Source organism: Panthera onca, chromosome D4 (assembly GCF_046562875.1).
Source record: "Panthera onca isolate mPanOnc1 chromosome D4, mPanOnc1 haplotype 2, whole genome shotgun sequence".
Taxonomy (NCBI): domain Eukaryota; kingdom Metazoa; phylum Chordata; class Mammalia; order Carnivora; family Felidae; genus Panthera; species Panthera onca.
In genome coordinates, this window is record NC_138351.1 from 1,024,888 (window position 1) to 1,042,784 (window position 17,897).

Genomic DNA, 17,897 nt, shown 5'->3' on the forward strand with positions numbered 1-17,897 from the left:
TTTGGTTATTCTAAGATACACAAAAAGCAGAAGGAATGCTTCCCTTTTTTTCCCCCCTCCTCATTTACCAGTTTTCAGAATGATGGCTTGGTTTTCTGGCATCCTCCTAAGATGAATGGACTTGTAAATTTGAACATATATGATCTGTTTCAGTCAATGATAGATATTACTCTTTTTACTCAGTCTTTGCCCAGTGGGAGTTCCTTCAGGTTGGTGCCTGAATCCTTTTGATATGACTGTAGTCTTTAGTAACATCTTTGCTTTTGGCAAGATATGTTCCAGAATCAGTGATATTTTTTGCCACAAACCTGGTATCAGCTGTTTGTCTAACAAGTCCTGTTTTCTTTTAGTGGGAACTGATAGTTGAAGACCACAATCCTGGGCCTAGGGAGTGTTCATTCCTATTGGGTTGCTCATTTTTTCTGTCTTCAGTGGCTAGAACTAGAAAATCCTAACTTTTTCATTAAGGTAATGCGTATCATAATGTATGTCGTTTTCTTAAAACCAAATTTCAAATTTCAGGTTTTTACTTCTCTGATTTGATACTTGTGTCTTTCTTTTATGGTGATAATCTTGGTTCCTATTGACCGTAGCATTGTGACTTATTCACTGTATTCCACTGTTTACATTTGAAAGTTTCAGAAGGTAAAAACAGTTCATCACTACCAGCATGATTACTTTTTACTCTTAGAATATAACTTCTAAAGGTGCTCATTCAAATTCTGTGTTTTAAAGTAACCAAACCACAACTTGATATATAGGTAGGATGACGTATTTAATTCGGATTTAATTTTGTTTTACAATTAGCTAAAGCATTACCTGGTTCCAAAGTTAAACATGAAACAATGTATGAAATCTAACTTCATCCTGTGGCTTTCACTCCCTTTTCTCCTTCCTGTATGTAATTGCGTGAATGCTTATTTTTCTTAACATCTTGTGTTTTGTTTAATATAAGCAAATAAATGTGTGTGATAGGTATTCATAGTCTTTGTTCCTCTCTGGCAAAAAAAAAAAAAAAAAGTGCCTATAAATTACATATTATTCTGTATTTGCTTTTGTTTTATTTTGTTTTACTTAGCATATCCTAGGCATTGCTCCGAAGTAGTATGTAGAGATATTTTTGCCACAGTACGATGCTCTAGTGTGTGGATTTAAAGTAGTCTGTTTTGCCAGTACTGAATGAACAGAGTCTCCCACCGCCCCTCACCCCCTTGCTTTTTGGTTACGATAGTGCTTCCATAGCCTAGTGCATGTGACACTTCGTATTTTTGCCATATTGTCTTTGTGAAGTTGTTTCTTCAGAGGATAAATATGTAAGTAATTTGGCTAGATATTGCGACATTGTACTATTTCTCATCCCCATTAGCAGTGTAAACTCATATTCTCAAATTTCTGAAATTCTGTGATTCTGATAAGAATTACATCTGAGTATAGCTTGATTTTTGCATTTTTCTTACTATGAATGAAGTTGTTGAAGGGCTGTTTGATATTATTTCTATGAGCTGTTCATATCTCTTGCCTGTTTTTTGTTGGGTTGTTCGTCTTGATTTTGTTTTTTTTTTTTTAACGTTTATTTATTATTGAGAGAGAGAGAGCATGAGCATGGGAGGGGCAGAGAGAGGGGGAGACACAGAATCTGAAGCAGACTCCAGGCTCTGAGTTGTCAGCACAGAGCCCAATGCGGGGCTCGAACTCACAAACCGCGAGATCATGACCTGAGCCGAAGTTGGACACTTTACTGACTGAGCCACCCAAGTGCCCCATCTTGATTTTTTTTTAAGAAACATTTTATATGTTGAAGAAATCAATTGATGAGCTGCAATAGTAAATTGAAATCTGTTCACCCACAGCTTTTTAATTACACTTGGTTCTTACTGATTATAAATTAAAATGTGTGTAACTTTGGCCCTCCAGTTCCACTCATAGGAATTTATCCCGGAATGCTACATTGTTGTATATATAAAAGGATATTGTCTCAACAGTTTCATCCCTAGGTATATAGCGAAGGAAATTAGAAACATATGTTCATACAAAAAATTGTACCTCAACATTTTTATCAGCATTATTCATAATAGCCAAACTTAGAAACGACCTAAGTGTCTGTTAACTGATGAATAAACAGGTAGCAATATGTCCATATAATGCAATATTATTCAGCCATAAAATTGAATGATGAACATGGATGATTCCTGAAAACATGCTAAATAGAGGAAGCAAGGCGCAATAGGCTACATGTTCTATGATTCCATTTATGAATTCCATTTATTTTTTATTCCAGAACAGGCAAATCTGTAGAGACAAAAAGTATTAGTCCTTGCCAGGAAATGGGGTGAGGAGAGAATGGGGAATGACTGCTAATAGATATGGGGTTTCTTTTTGGGGTAATGAAAAGTCACCTAATTATCTAACTTCAGAATAAGATAGTGGTGATAATTTTACAACCTTGTGAATATAACAAAAAAACGCTGAATTGTACAGTTGAAAACAGTGATTTTAATGGGACGTGAACTATAGCCCAATAAAAAGTTAAAAATGCTTATTATGAGTCTAATGAGAGCATTAAACAAATTCAAATTGAAGGACATTCTACAAAATAACTGGTAAAGAGGATAGCAGTAGTCCTCAACAGTGTCAAGAATACAAAAGTAAAAAATAAAAGCCTTACTCACTATCTCAGATTGGAAGAGCACAAGGAAACATGAGAACGAATTGCAGTGTGAAATCCAGGATTAGATCCTAAATCAGGAAAAATAAAACGTTAGTGGTTAAAAGGGTGATATTCAAATAACGTATGTAAATTAGCTACAGTAGTATAGCAATGTTAACTTCTAGGTTTGGATAATTGTACCATAGTTATAGAAGACATTAACATTTGGAAAAGTTGAGTGAAGGGTATACCAGAACTTTGTACTGGTTTTGCAGCCTTTTGATAGGTTTTAAGTTATTTAAAAATAAAAATAATTAATTGCAACAACATTAAAAAAGTGGAAACTCTCGGGGCACCTGGGTGCAGAGCCTCCTTACGATAACTCTCTCCCTCTCTCCCTCCCTGCCTTAAAAAAAAAAGGGGGGGAAACCCCATAGATAAGCATCAGTAGTGGAATGGTTAAAATGATGGGTACATTCAGGCAGTAGAATACTGTGTAGCTGTTATAAAGAATGAGGATTTGGATGCAGTGACATGGAGAGAAATAAAGGTAAAAAAGGTAACCTGTATATTCTGTTACCAGTTATGTAAAAGTATGTTTTTACTCGTGAATATACATGTAAATAAATATAAGACAGATTTCTAACTTTGTGAATACCTGTGGAGAATAGAACATGTATATTCCCTTATTGTAAGGTTTTACACCATTCATATGTCAGTGTAACTAACAGTTGTACTTTCTTTAAAAAAAAGTATGTTCCATAAAAAAAAGATGCCAAAAGACCACATTAGGTGGAAGAGAAATGCTAAGTCCAAGTATGTAGTTCTTTCAGTACTGGCTTTCATGAGTTTGATATTTTGTTTCCTTGTATTTAAGCGCATTGCTAACTTTTAGGGATATGTATGTAGTGATTTATTCGTTGGTTTCTGTGTCCCATTTTGAATGAAATCCCAGGGAATACTTGTTTTGCAGTGTTTTGTTTTGATGACTAGTTACAAACGTCTCTGTAGCCAGAGTGACTGTAAACCTCTAGTTACCTCTCTTTAGGAGAGAATTACAGTAGGCTTAATTAACAGGACTGAGTGTCAAGCAATACAACGTTAACTCCTCAAGTTAAAAAATATATATATTCATTGCTTACTGGTTTCTGTGACCGGTCTTTTAAACAGAATGCTGGGGACCATGCCTTTTTTTCACTTATAGGCTAACTTCAGTATGCTAGGCAAGTCATCACTACCGTAAAAAAGGAACCCACTGAGGTTTGCATCCTGGAGCAGGGGCTTACTGGCTCAATTTTAGAGGGATTTCCGTTTATTGATTTTCACAGTTATGGGTGGACTGAGGGATGAGATTGGATAGCTACAAAAGGGATCCCAAGAAAGTCTTAAGAGTTTAAAACTTAATCATGAGGTCAAGGGGGGTGCTGAATCAGTTAATGATCACTACATAAGAAACTAACCCCAAATTTAGTGGCTTTAAAACCACAACCATTAATGACAGTTCTTTGGATTAGGTCATCTTGGGCTTCTTCACTGGAGTTGCTTGGAGTGACTCCCGCTTCGTAGTCACCTGCAGGCTTGATGGGTTTGAGTGAACTAAGATTGCCTTTCTCCTGTGTCGTCCAGGTGGTGATGCTGTTCACCAGCTGGTCTAGGTAGCTCAGTAGAGAGGGCTTCATACACTTTCATCCTCCTGTGCCTAGAAGGCAGTTCCATGTGGTCTTGGAGGCCTCGGTTCGGAAGTCCATGTTGTCACTTCACCTAACATCTGTTGGTTAGAGCAAGTCGTTAAGCCAGCCCAGACCCAGGGAAGTGAAGAAATAGACTACCTTTTGGTGGCAGAGGCAGCACAGTCACATTGCAAAACGTGATGTGTACAGGGATGAGAGGAATTTGCGGCTCACTTTTTGCTGAGGTATATACCTATTTCCACAGGTATAATAGGATGACGTGAGCGTGGTACCAAGAAAGATTTGGAAAAGGCAGGGAAGAGAAGTCCAGATAGGGTTAAGAGGCCATTGCAGTCATTTGTGGGAAAGATGGTAATACCAGTGTATAAAGACATCACCATATGCTCGTCGTCTAAACATCTCCGTGTTCCATACTGATGTATAAAGGGGCATCGAGAGAGTAGACATTGAACTGATCCAGGGAGACCGCACTAGATCAGGCTCAACTGGATACAGGCAGTTGAGTTTTGCTAAAATCTTTCTGATTCGCTCACACGATTTAAGGAAGAAACTTCTGATACGTTTTTCATCAGCATACTGACCACCAAGAGCTTAGGAAGAATTGGAAGGAAGGCAGATTTATTTTTGTCACCTTCTTGTATCCAGTTGCCCACACTTAGTTCCCGCCGTACCAAGGCCTGCCTGTTACCCTCCCTTTCTCTGATGTGTCACTGGCATTGACTAAGGGATGAATGATGGTTCAATTCATTTATGTAGAAGTGAGAATAAGAAAGTGTTGGCATTTCAGAAGAGGTGTTTGTTAAACAATTTCTAAACGGTACATCTAAACATACAATATATAAACAAAAAGGTAGGTTGTCTGTTTTTTTGCAAGTTGTTAAAATAGCGTAATATCCTGAAGATACAGCACACAGATTAAGGTGTATATCTGTCTTTATGTTTAGTCAGCATTGCAGCCACATGGATCTCTATCCCAGTGGTCTCCACAAATAGAGCTTCATTGCTTGTGAAATCACCAAACCACAGAAACTGCAAACAAGAAACAGGGTTGCCTTCCTGTGTTTCTTAGGAAACAGTTTCCACTGTTTTCAGAGTTTTTTGAGATTCTTGTATGTGTGATGCTTAATGATTAAAATGAATGATTCAAAAGGAATGTTTGGGCTATCTGTTGACAGACTCACCCACTGGAAGCAATTGCTTTGTAGTGTTGGGTGGTGACTATCAGAATTTTCACCCAAATAATTAGAAATTATTGGGAAATACCATCTAATTTACTTCTCTAAAATTTATTTTTGCCACCAGTTCCACATTTTTTCTATAAATTTTAAAACAGATTCCAAACATACTCACGTTTCACAAACATACACATTAGTATGTATCTCTAAGAAAGAAAGATCTTTTAAAAACATGCCTTACTTCAATACCATTATTACAAGGAGTATAATTCTTTATTGTCAGCTAATAGTCTGTTTTCGAATTTCCATGATTGTCTCAGAATTGTCTTTTTTCCAGCTAGTTTGAGTCAAAACCCAAAGCCCCACATACTGCTTTTGGTTAATATTTCTGAAATTTCTGTCAATCTATGTGCTAACATAGTTCTCCCTCCTTTTTCTTTTTTTCTTGCCCATACCATTTCCTTGTTGAAGAAACTGGGTCATCTGTTTCAAAACTTTTTCTGCATTTTGGGTTTTGCTGTTTATTATTTATTTTTATTTTTTTAATGTTTATTTTTGAGATAGAAAGAGCACGAGTTGGGGAGGGACAGAAAGGGGGGACTGGGGGGGGGGGGCACAGCATCCGAAGCAGGCTCCGAGCTGTCAACAAGGAGCCCGATGTGGGGCTCAAACTCACCAACTGCAAGATCGTGACCTGAGCCGAAGTGGAGGCTTAACTGACTGAGCCACCTAGGTACCCCGGGTTTTGCTGTTTAAAAGATCAGAGAAGAAATCCTTCTTCCCTCCCATGTATGTTGTGGAGTGCTTACTATCTACTGTAGTGGGGTGAGAGGAGGGCTATTTGGGATACATCCTTCATAGCATTTAAGTTACCATTCCGTGGGAGGTAGATAAAAATGAATCCTACCGTTTGTTGGAATACTCTAGAAAACAAGAGCATAACAAGGGGATAGAAAGGTGGGAGACCTTGTGGGACCAGTGGGATGGGGGACTGAAGGCCCTGGAGCAGAGGAGTTCCCAGGATCTGATTTACATTTGAATGGATCCCTGGCTGCTGTGCAGTGGGTGAGGGAACAGGGCTGGAAAGCTACTCTGTAATCTGTGCTAGAGGTGGTGGAATTAGATGGAGGAGAGTGTGGGTAGAGCCAAGGGCAATGGCAAGGTTTCTGTCTCCAGCAGCAGGAATAACTTACACAGAGTCTCAGAAGGCTTAGCCACGGGTAGAGGCTGAACAGTTGCTTCCATTTCCATTCATTCTTCTGTTCGTAAAGGACAGTTGCAAAATAGTGCTTTTTGATGGTTATGTTCAAGGCCTTTTGGTTTTGGGGGAGGAGGAAATACTTTTTCTTTTAAACTTTGTAAAATGTTTTCTGTTTTTGCAAATGTCTTATTTAATGACATTTAAAAGTACTTACTTTTGGACATTGAAAAAAAATTGAGAAATTTACAAGTGTGAATTTTTTTTAATGTTTATTTTTGAGAGAGAGAACAAGAGCGGGGGGCTGGGCAGGGAGAGGGTGACAGAGGATCTGTGGCAGGCTCTGCGCTGACAACACAGAGCCTGATGCAGGGCTCAATCCCGTGAACCATGAGATCATGACCTGAGCCAAAATCAAGAGTGAGGCTGAGCCACTGAGGCGCCCCTAAGTTTGAATTTTTAATAACAATTGTTCTTGGCTCTGAAAATTTCCAAAACTCCAAAAACATTGAAATTCTATTCCCTTCGTCTAACTTTAGCAGTTAACATTTTGTAACATTTGCTTTAGGAAGTATGTATGTACCATTTTTTTGTTTGTTTGGCTAAACCATTTGATAATAAGGTGCAGACATCAAGAACCACCCATATTATTATCTAATATGTAGTCCAAATTCACATTTTATGGTTTTGTTCTCTTTTCATCAAGGATCTAGTCCAGGATCCCACATTTGGTTGTTGCAGCTCTTACCTCCTTCAATGTGTATGAATCTCCCTGCCTTTATTTTTTGTCTTTTATGACATTGACTTTTTTTTTTTTTTTTTAGATTCTTTTGAGAGAGAGTGCACGCACATGCATGCACACATGAGCCAGTGGGGGAGGGGCAGAGAGAAGAGGTAGGAGAGAAAATCCCAAGCAGGTTTTCCGGGCTATCAGTGCAATGCCCGATGTGGGCTCAGTCTCATGAACCCAGAGATCACAACTTGAGCTGAAATCAAGAGTTGGATGCTTAACCAACTGAGCCACCCAGGTGGCCCATTGACATGGACATTTTGTCTTATATAATGTTGTCTTATATAATGTCCCACGATCTAGATTTGTCTGATCATTTCCTTATGATTAGATTGCATTTAAACCATGTGGATATACTTTTACCTTTTAAAAAATTAAAGATATAAACATAGGAATAGTGTGGATTTTATAGAGTCTTTTGCAAGCATCACTTCTAGTTACTACCAAACAGTAGCAAGGCACCTAATCTTCTAGTGAGGATGTCACAAAGCCAAAGAACATTAAATTGAAGACAATTTAGATTTTTGTATGCAGAAGTCACAAACTGCAGAAAATTAGGAAAACAGGCACAGTCTTAAAACGCAATAGACACCGAAAGCTGGATTTTGACACTGTGGTATGGACTGTGTTTTCCTTATTGTTCTTCCTCTGCCCGCCATCATTTAAATCATTTAAATCATCTGTGCTGCCCTGGAAGCTCTTGAGTAAGAGACCCACGTACCCACATGTCATTACATAGCTAGGGAAACTTTAGGTTAGAGCAGCCACGTTGCGGAGGAATTAGTATGAGACAGAATAGTCAGGTCCCGAAACCTCAGTCTCTTAAAGCCCCAATTGGTTCTCAACCAGAACTCAGTTATTTGCATTGATGAGACAAGTAAAAACTTTTTAACCTTGGCATCTTCTGTGATGAGGCAAGATGAAGGAATCAGGCATACCGCAGAATGAAGTTTTATCTTACACAATATAGGTAGGTTTTAAGTTTATTTTGTGTAGCACTTTTTTTGTGTTAGATACTATTAGGGTAATGGATTTCTTACATATGTTTACTAGTTTTCATAATAACTTTCCTCCTTTTTTAGCTACAGGGCTTTGGCCGACCAAGTGTGTACCATGCTGCTATTGTCATCTTCCTAGAATTCTTTGCGTGGGGCTTGTTGACAACTCCAATGTTAACTGTAAGTATTGCTGAACAAGTTGGTTTTTTTGAAAGCAAAAGAGAGGTTCTTAAGCACATATCCTCAGGGTTGTATGTCTAGCTGTGTGTTTGAGAGTAGATTTGACAATGATTTAAGACTGCTTATTCCGCTGGGTTGTTTCCACTGTGTAGACTGTGAACTACCTGCAACAAAACACCTGGGCTCCTCATTAAATATTGTTAAGTAACAAGACATTCCCACTGAACCAGAATCTTGGAAGTGCTGTGAGTGAACTATCTGCATTTAGGAAGATCATTAAGCTGCACTAGAGGAACTTATCACAAAACTTTGTCAAAGTTTATAACTGACTTTGGATGTAATGGCCTTTGACTAAGAACATAGTAAATAGATTGGTGAGTCCCTTGTAACACAAGTGATAATTGTAAGAATGTGCAGATTTTCATTTTTGGTAGCTAGCTTACCTATTGCCATTTCTTTGCAGAGGCTGCATTCAATTTCTTAGCAATAACCTGGATATTTGATGTATAGTGTGGATAGAGGGAAGGGAGATGCTAAAGAAAACGTGGCTTGTAGATTTTAGGTGCTTTATCGCTAATGATTTTAATAAATACATTTTAAAATTGAAAAAAGGATATTTTAAAATTGGCCTGAAATTTCATTTTGTCTTAAATTGTTCTTTAAAACTCATTGGTGGTTAACTCTTCCCAGTTAACATTTTGCCTTAACCAAAGAATCCCTTTGTATACAGGTAAACTTTGTTCCCAAAATAGGTTTGGCAAATAGCTAACTTTAGAGGGTGGCTGTTAGCCTTATGTAGGACTTTGCTGTGTGGTTTTTAAATTTTTAATTCTTTTGGTGCATTAAAATAAAATTTGATTAATTAAAATTACTACTTGGATGGAACAGTCGACTTAAAAGATTGCCTCTTTTTAAACTTGTTTTATTCTGTCTTGTTGCACTGCCTTTTCCTTCCTAATGCTTTATTACAGAAGGTAATGGTTATTAGTTAATGGGGGTCCCCCATTTTAAGTTTCATGAGCCTGCTGTGTTCATCATTGGGCTGCCTTTGACACGGTGCTTAGTAGATGTTTTCTTTGAATAATAAATATATGCATTGTAGGCACACATGTGTGTCCTCAAGGGATTGTTTCTTTGAGACCTGTTTTTAGTGTGAATATAGACATGCCAGGCCACTCATTTTAAGGAATTACGTTATTTAAAAAAAATTTTTTTTTCAATGTTTGTTCATTTTTGAGAGACAGAGAAAGACAGAACGTGTGCAGGGGCAGAGACAGAGAGACAGACACACAGGATCTGAAGCAGGCCCAGGCTCTGAGCTGTCAGCACAGAGCCTGACATGAGGCTCGAACCCACGAGCCATGAGATCATGGCCTGAGCCGAAGTTGGGTGCTCAACTGACTGAGCTGCCCAGGTGCCCCTGAACTATGTTATTTTTGGTCCTAGCTCTCTGACTGCCTGTCCCCCTCAGCTTCTTTGTTAAGAGTTTTAAAAAGTATTTTTCTGATGCAGCCAGAAATCTGTAGTGGTTCAGCAGGTTTCTCAATATAGAGTTAATCCTATAATCATTCTCTAGTAAGACTTCAGAGTGAAATGAAGAATACTTGGGATACTTTTGAGGCCTTGTTAAGAATTCTGAGACCACCTTCCAGACAGTTCAAATCCTTGGGAACCTTTTTGGTCCTACAACAGATTGTCAGATCCGTTTTAATTTCAATTAATTATTTTATTTTATTTATTATTTTTAATGTTTATTTATTTTTGAGAGAGAGAGAGATCATGAGCAGGGGAGGGGCAGAGAGAGAGGGAGACAGGATCCGAAGTGGGCTCTGTGCTGACATCAGACAGCCTAATGTGGTGCTCAAACTCATGAACCGTGAGATCATGACCTGAGCTGAAGTCAGACGCTTAACCAGCTGAGCCACCCAGCCACCCCTAGTTAGTTAATTTTAATTTATCCCAAAGACTGATGTGCTTTTCTTCTTACTGCTCAATGCAGATAATTTTCCTGGTGGTTCTTTGTCCTTGTTAGACCTTGGAATGCAGCCTTCGAAGCCAGCTAAAATGCTGCTTTACTGCCTCTTTCCAGTTTCGAGCCAGTTTTGGTGCTTGCAAAGATTTGGTTAAAATAAACATTTATGTGTGTGGAATAGAGAGTTGCTAGCATCACTCTGACACACTTCATAGAAGTGTTGCTGAGTTAGTAGATGGGTTCATTCTCTTTTTCTGAGCTCTTGGAGTCAAGTAAGGCTAAATGTCCTCTACTGTCCTGTCTTCCCCAGCCTTTACACCATAGTTTGCTACATCTGTTTTTGTTCTGATGTTGCGGGGCTGGTTCCCTCTTCCTTTTGGGGGAAAAAAGGTTTTTTTTTTCTCTGGCATTTCCCTCCACTTTCTGCCTTTTCTGGTTGGACAGAGAACTGATAATGTTAGGTTGTTTGATGAGGAAGGAACAAAATTAGGGTTTATTTCATTGCAGCAGTTTGTTTATCATCTTTACGTTGGGTTCACTGTTGTCAGATAACTAGTTCTTGGCATCTTGCATCTGTCACCCACCATGATGTAACTGTTAGGATGACGGTTCATGTGTGGGTTCCATTCTAAAAAAAGTGTTTTTTTTAACATTTATCCATTTTTGAGAGACAGAGCTTGAGCAGGGGAGGGGCAGAGAGAGAGGGAGACACAGAATCCGAAGCAGGCTCCAGGCTCTGAGCTGTCAGCACAGAGTCCGATGCGGGGCTCAAACTCACAGACTGTGAGATCATGACCTGAGCCGAAGTCAGATGCTTAACCGACTGAGCCACCCAGGCACCCCTAGGGTTGGTTCTATTCTATAACTAGTGGACAGCACTCTGTCCTGTTTCCGTTGGGCGAGAAGTCATCTGAGGGAAGGATTTGGAGATCTAGAACAGAAGTCGTCTGAGGGAACGATTTGGAGATACAGAACAGTACCTACATACTAATATTTTGTTCAATCTGACTGTTTGCATTTTAGCACCAGTAGGAGCCCTCTGTCTGAAGTAGTAGAGAACAATTTACTCTTTCTTAGTCATTTTCTATGTGAGATTTGTTGCCTGTCACTTGTAGCCATGTCCTAGAGTACAACCGTAGTTTATTAAATACCATCAGAAAGTTCTCAGCCCCTAATACACTGAAGCAGATTTGTGAAGTTGACCTCACACATTGGCTTAACCTTCTAGTAGCAGTAGTTTGTACGTAAAAATGACTCTTTACGTCCCTGACTTACACTGTACCCTCTATTCAAAATGTGCATCCTCTTGGAGGGCCTAATCTCATTTTATTGCAAATAAAGTTATCTGATTAAACTAACATAAACATCTTCAGACATACTTAAATAGAGCACTATTTCAATAAAGATACACTTAATACTGGTCCCTGTGAGTGGAAAATTCTGTTCTTGGAATTTGCAGATTTTCTTTTGCAAGCTAGAGATTCAAGAATACAGTATTCCCCCACACCATCCTCTCCATATGGTGATCTAATAATCAGAGAGTGCCATTTAAACACTTTGCTGCCACATTCGGTTTCCTGTCCTTACTGTCAAAATATGTGCTCATTTATTCAACAAACCATATATTCTGTCTTGTCTCCACCTTATTTCCTCTTCAGTCCAGCCCTTCTTTTCCTTCACTTAATCATTTCCTTTTGGGAACTGAGGTAGGTAGAATGGGATGGGACTGTTGGGGCATTTGGAGCATAGTACACGGGTGCTTTGCTCTCCACGTAAAAGGAAGTCAAGTTCTAGCTTTAGTCACATGGAGACTGTCTTGCTTCCTGGAATCTGGGGGTTCAGGTCCATCTTATAGTTTTGATAGTTTTCTAATGGTTTTTTGACCAAGTACCCAGAATTTTCCCTCTTGTGCGCCTTATAATTATTAAAATGAGATAAGTGGCATTCAGTAAAAATGTTTATATGATCACAATGTGATAAATCTCTCTTTTCTCTTGCACAGCTGAGTGTTGTGATATAATGAGACTTAACTAAGCAGATGTACTGACTTTTGCTTGGCGTTTATTTCTCTCCTGTGTGCTCTGGGTGTATGTTATAGTCTGTTTATATCAGTAAACTTTTGAATGCTTAAAAAAAAAGCAGTGCTGATTTCCAACTTTGGTACAATTATAAGAAGAGTTGACATGAAGTATAACAGTTGGTAGGTCTCCTTTCTTAAAATTTGATATATAAAACATGCTGATTTTTTTCATAGGTTTTTTAGTGCTTATATCATTACGTTGCCCTCTGGCATCCATTTTATCTGATGGGAAGTCAGCTCTTCCTAAGTATTGTTGTTTTCCTTCCATCAGGGTCTGTAAAGTATGGCCTACAGGCCTAACCTGGCTTACTGCCTGTTTTTATGTGATCTGTGTGCTAAGGATGGTTTTTACTTTTTTTTTTTTTTTTTTTTTTTTTTTTTTGAGAGCGAGAGTGAGCATGAGCAGGGAACAGGAGAGGGAGAATCTAAATTTTTTTTTAATGTTTATTTTTGAGAGAGAGAGACAGCATGAGTGGGGCAGGAGCAGAGAGAGAGAGGGAGACACAGAATCCGAAGTAGGCTCCAGGCTCCAAGCTGTCAGCACAGAGCCCGACGTGGGGCTCGAACCCATGAACCGTGAGATCATGACCTGAACTGAAGTCGGACACTCAACCGACTAAGCCACCCAGGCGCCCCTGGGGAGAGGGAGAATCTTAAGCAGACTCAGGGCAGAGCCCGACATAGGGCCTCATCTCACAACTGTAAGATGAACTGAGCTGAAATCTAGAGTTGGATGATGTTTTATCGATGGAGCCACCCAGGTGCCCCAATTTTTACATTTTTAAATGTAAAATGTAAACATTTGGAAACAGTTGAAAGAAAATATGAAATTGATATGAAATTCAGGTAGAAGTAGCCATAAATAAAAATTTGTTGGACCTCAGTAGTGCCCATTGAATGTGGCTGCTTTGGTGCTGCAATGGCAGAGTTGAGTTGCAACACGGACCATGTACCCTGAAATATTTCCTATGTACTATATGTCCCTTTACAGAATAATTTATCGGTCCCTACTGTATGTGGTGAATTCATTTTCATTTTTTTTTCTTTTCTGTGCCTAGAGATTTTTCTCTTTGTCTTTTAATAATTTGTGCATTAAGGTGTCTAAGTGTGGATCTCTTTGTGTTACTTTTACTTGGGGTTTATTTAGCTGATAGGGTCTATAAATTAATATTTTTAATCAAACTTGGGAATTTTTTGGCCATTATTTCTTCAAGTATTGTTGTTGCCTCCTCTGTCCTTTTGTTTGGGGACTTCTATCACACACTTTTACGTTAATAATGTCACACAGGTCTCTGAAGCAGTGTTCAGGTTTTATCTTTTTTTCTTCCAAAAGTTACTGTCAGACTTTTGACATGATGGTATAAGGAGGTCAGCAAATTCTCTTCTAATAAAATTGGACAGAACAGTCAAACAACATTTCAGTGCTCTGGAATTCAAACACATACAACAAACCGAGAAGCATTGATTCATTCAACTACTGAACTTTAGGCAAAAACAGTGAGTTTGCAGTTCTGAGCTGCATCCTTTTGCTAAAATGTCCTCTCTCTCTCTCTCTCTCTCTCTCTCTCTCTCTCTCTGCCCCTCCCCTCCTTGTGCGCTCTCTCTTTCTCAAAATAAATAAATAAACTTTAAAAAAAGAAGAAGAAAGTACAAAGAGGTAAAAAGAAAATCCAGCTGAGTAAAGAGAACAGTTAAAGAAATAGTGAACAATAGTGTCAAATACTGAGAGGCAAAGAAATAAATGGAGTGAGCAATTGTCACTGTGAATATAACCACTCCTGAGTCCTGTGAATCCTTTTATCAGATCACTGAAATCTGTTCGGTTGATGAACATTTGGGTTTCCAGTCTTTGCCTCTTACATATATTGCTGTCGTGATATTTCTTGTAAAAGTCTTTTGATGATTGTGTATACACATTTCTTGTAATATATACTTAAGAGTAAAATTGCAGGGTTTCATTCAACTTCAGTATATATGTACTGCCAAAAGTTTTCCAGAGTAATTTTACCGATTTACCCTGCAGCTAGCCAGGCTTTAGTTTATGCAGTTCAGATTATTAATTTTTCCCCTTAAGGTTAGTGCTTTCTTAAAGTCTTGTTGAAGAAACCTTCTTCCCCAAAGTTTTATTGGTTTCTTTTTCACACATAGATCTGCCATCCATCTAGAAATAAGTCACTGTGTTTTGTAGGGGTCCTTTGTATAGATTCCTTTTGATTCCATATGAATAATGCATAGTTGAACCAGCATTTATTGAAAAAAATCTCCCTTTCCCCACTGTGTCAACTTTGTCATAAACCAGTCAACCAAATACATATGGATTTGTTTCTGAGTTTTATATTCTATTTATATATCTTACTCTATTGTCCTGTGTCAGTACCAGGCTGTGTTGATTTCTGTAGCAATATCTTGCTATCTTTTGTAACTTCTATAGCTTGGTTCTTCTTCCTCAAGATTGCCTTGGCTATTGTAGGCCTTTTATATATCTATATACATTTTATAATCAGCTATTCAATATTCACACAGTAACTTGATGGGAATTTTGATTGATTACATTGAGGATGGATTAATTGGAGAACTGATCTTTATAATATTGAGTCTTCTACATGGTATATCATCTTTATATCTAGTCTTTAAAATTTGAGTAATATTTTCTCTTAGTGCAGAGATTTTTCACCTGATTTATTCCTAGGTATTTGATGGTTTTTATAAATGGTACAGTTTTAGGGGCACCTGGCTGGCTCAGTCAGTTGAGTGTCCCACTTCAGCTCAGGTCATGATCTCACAGAGCCCGCATCAGGCTCTGTGCTGACAGCTCAGAGCCTGGAGCCTGCTTCGGATTCTGTGTCTCCCTCTCTCTCTGCCCCTCCCCTGCTTGTGCTCTGTCTCTGTCTCAAAAATAAATAACATTAAAATAAATTTAAAAACCATAAATAAATGGTATAGTTTTAAAGGTTTAATTTTCTATTATGTTGGTATATAAAACAATTTGTTTTTGTGTTTTCACCTTGTGTCTAGTGATTTTGCTAAACTCACTCATTAATCCTAAGTGTTTATCTGTAGATTTTTATATACATATTCACATATTTTGTGAATAGTGACAGTTAACTCCTTCCAGTCCTTTTTTTTTTCTTTCTTTCTTACTGCCTTACTGTGACATCCAGTACAGTGTTGAATAGAAGCAGTCGTAGTAGTGGACGTCCTTATCTCCTAGATGCTCTTTGGTGGAAAGTGATCTAAAATTTACCATTAAATGTGATATTTGCTGTAGATTCGTTTTTGTAGATAGTCTTTATCAGAGAAAGGAAGTTCACCTCTGTTCTGATTTTGCTTAGTGTTGTTACCCTGAATGGGTGTTAAATTTTAACAAATGAATTTTCTGCGTATAACCGGATAATAATCAGATTTTCCCCCTTATTTGGGTATTGTGGTTAGTTATATTGATTTTTGAATATTAGGCTACCCTTGCATAAATCCCACTCAGTTTTGATATAAATTTATTTTATAACTGGAAGCTTCATCCATTTCACCCTTCATCCCCTGCCTCTGGCAACTACCTGTCTGTTCTCTGTATCTATAAACTTGTTTGTTTTGTTTGCTTCCACATAAAAGTGAGATTTGCTTCCACAAAAAAATTGATATTTGTCTTTCACTTATTTCTCTTAACAAAATGCCCTCAGGGTCCATTGATGTTGTCTCAAATGGCAGAATTTCCTTCCTTTTTTTCTTTTTTTTTTTTTTTAATGTTGAATTTGAGAGAGAGACAGAGTGTGAGTGGGGGAGGGGCAGAGAGAGAGGGAGACACAGAACTCGAAGCAGGCTCCAGGCTCTGATCCGTCGGCATAGAGCCCAAAGAGGGGTCTTGACCTCACAAGCTGTAAGACCATGACTTGAGCCGAAGTTGGGCACTCAACCCACTTAGCCACCCAGGCACCCCTCCTTCCTTTTTTTAATGGCTGAGTAATATTCCCCTGTGTGTGTGTGACTTTTTTTATTTTTATTTTTAATTGAAATACAGTATAATATTATGTTAGTTTCAGGTGTACAACATTGTGATTTGACAATTCTATACATTGCAAAACGCTCACCACCATGATAGTTACCATCTGTCACCATACAAAGTTATAGTCTTGCTAAGTTCCCTATATTGTACATCCCTGGGACTTCTTTATTTTATAACTGGCAAAGTAATGTTACATTGTGTATATATATACCACATCTTCTTTATCCATTCATATATTAATGGAAACTTAAATTGCTTCCATGTCTTAGCTATTATAAATAATGCTTCAGTCAACATAGGGGTACATGTATCTTTTTGAATTAGTGTTTTTGTTTTCTTTAGGTAAATACCCAGGAGTGGAATTACTGGTTCATATGGTAATTCTATTTTTAATTTTTGAGGATCCTCCATACTCTTTTCCATAGTGGCTCCACGAATTTACAATCCCACCAACAGTGCATGAAGGTTTCCTTTTTCTCCGCATCCTTACCAACACTTGTTATTTCTTGGCTTTTTGATACTAGCCATTCATCTTACAGGTCTGACATGGTATCTCATTGTGCTTTTGATTTGCATTTCCCAATGATTAGTGATGTTCATGTGTCCATTGGCCATTTTTATGTCTTCTCTGCAAAAAATGTCTCTTCAGGTTTTCTGCCCATTTTAATTGGATTATTTGTGGATTTGGGTTTTTTTTTTGTTTTGTTTTTTGTTTTTTGGTATTGAGTTGTGTAAGTTCTTTCAATAATTTGAGTATTAACATACCCTTACTGATAGGTCTTTTGCAGTTACTTCTCACATTCCTTATTATCTTGTCATTAGTTGTGGTTTCCTTCACTGTGCAAAAGCTTTTTATTTTGGTGTAGTTCCAATAGTTTAAGAATTATCATTTCTAATCTTTTCAAAGGAGTTACTTTTGGTTTTGTTGATTTTCATTATTGAATGTTTAGATTTCATTTCATTGATTTCTGTTCTTTTATTACCTTATTTCATTATTTCTTTGGGTTGGATTTGCTGTTCTTTTTCTAGATTATTTTATTTTATTTTATTTTATTTTATTTTATTTTATTTTACTTATTTTTTTAACAAGTTTTAATTCACTTTATTTTTTTGTACAAAACTATGTGGTGGCCACAGCTGGAGCCTGGGTCCTCTGCACAGAGACT

The 17,897-nt window shown here is 37.8% G+C and overlaps 1 protein-coding gene across 2 annotated transcripts in view; it reads left to right on the plus strand.

Moving 5' to 3' along the window:
• Positions 1 to 17,897, plus strand: part of SLC71A2 (solute carrier family 71 member 2) — a 73,279-nt gene that overhangs the window by 20,008 nt on the left and 35,374 nt on the right. For both annotated transcript variants that reach the window (XM_078436130.2, XM_078436129.2), the window contains exon 2: positions 8,584 to 8,679. In XM_078436130.2, coding sequence (XP_078292256.2) covers positions 8,584 to 8,679 — 96 coding nt within the window. The remainder of the gene's footprint in view (positions 1 to 8,583; positions 8,680 to 17,897) is intronic.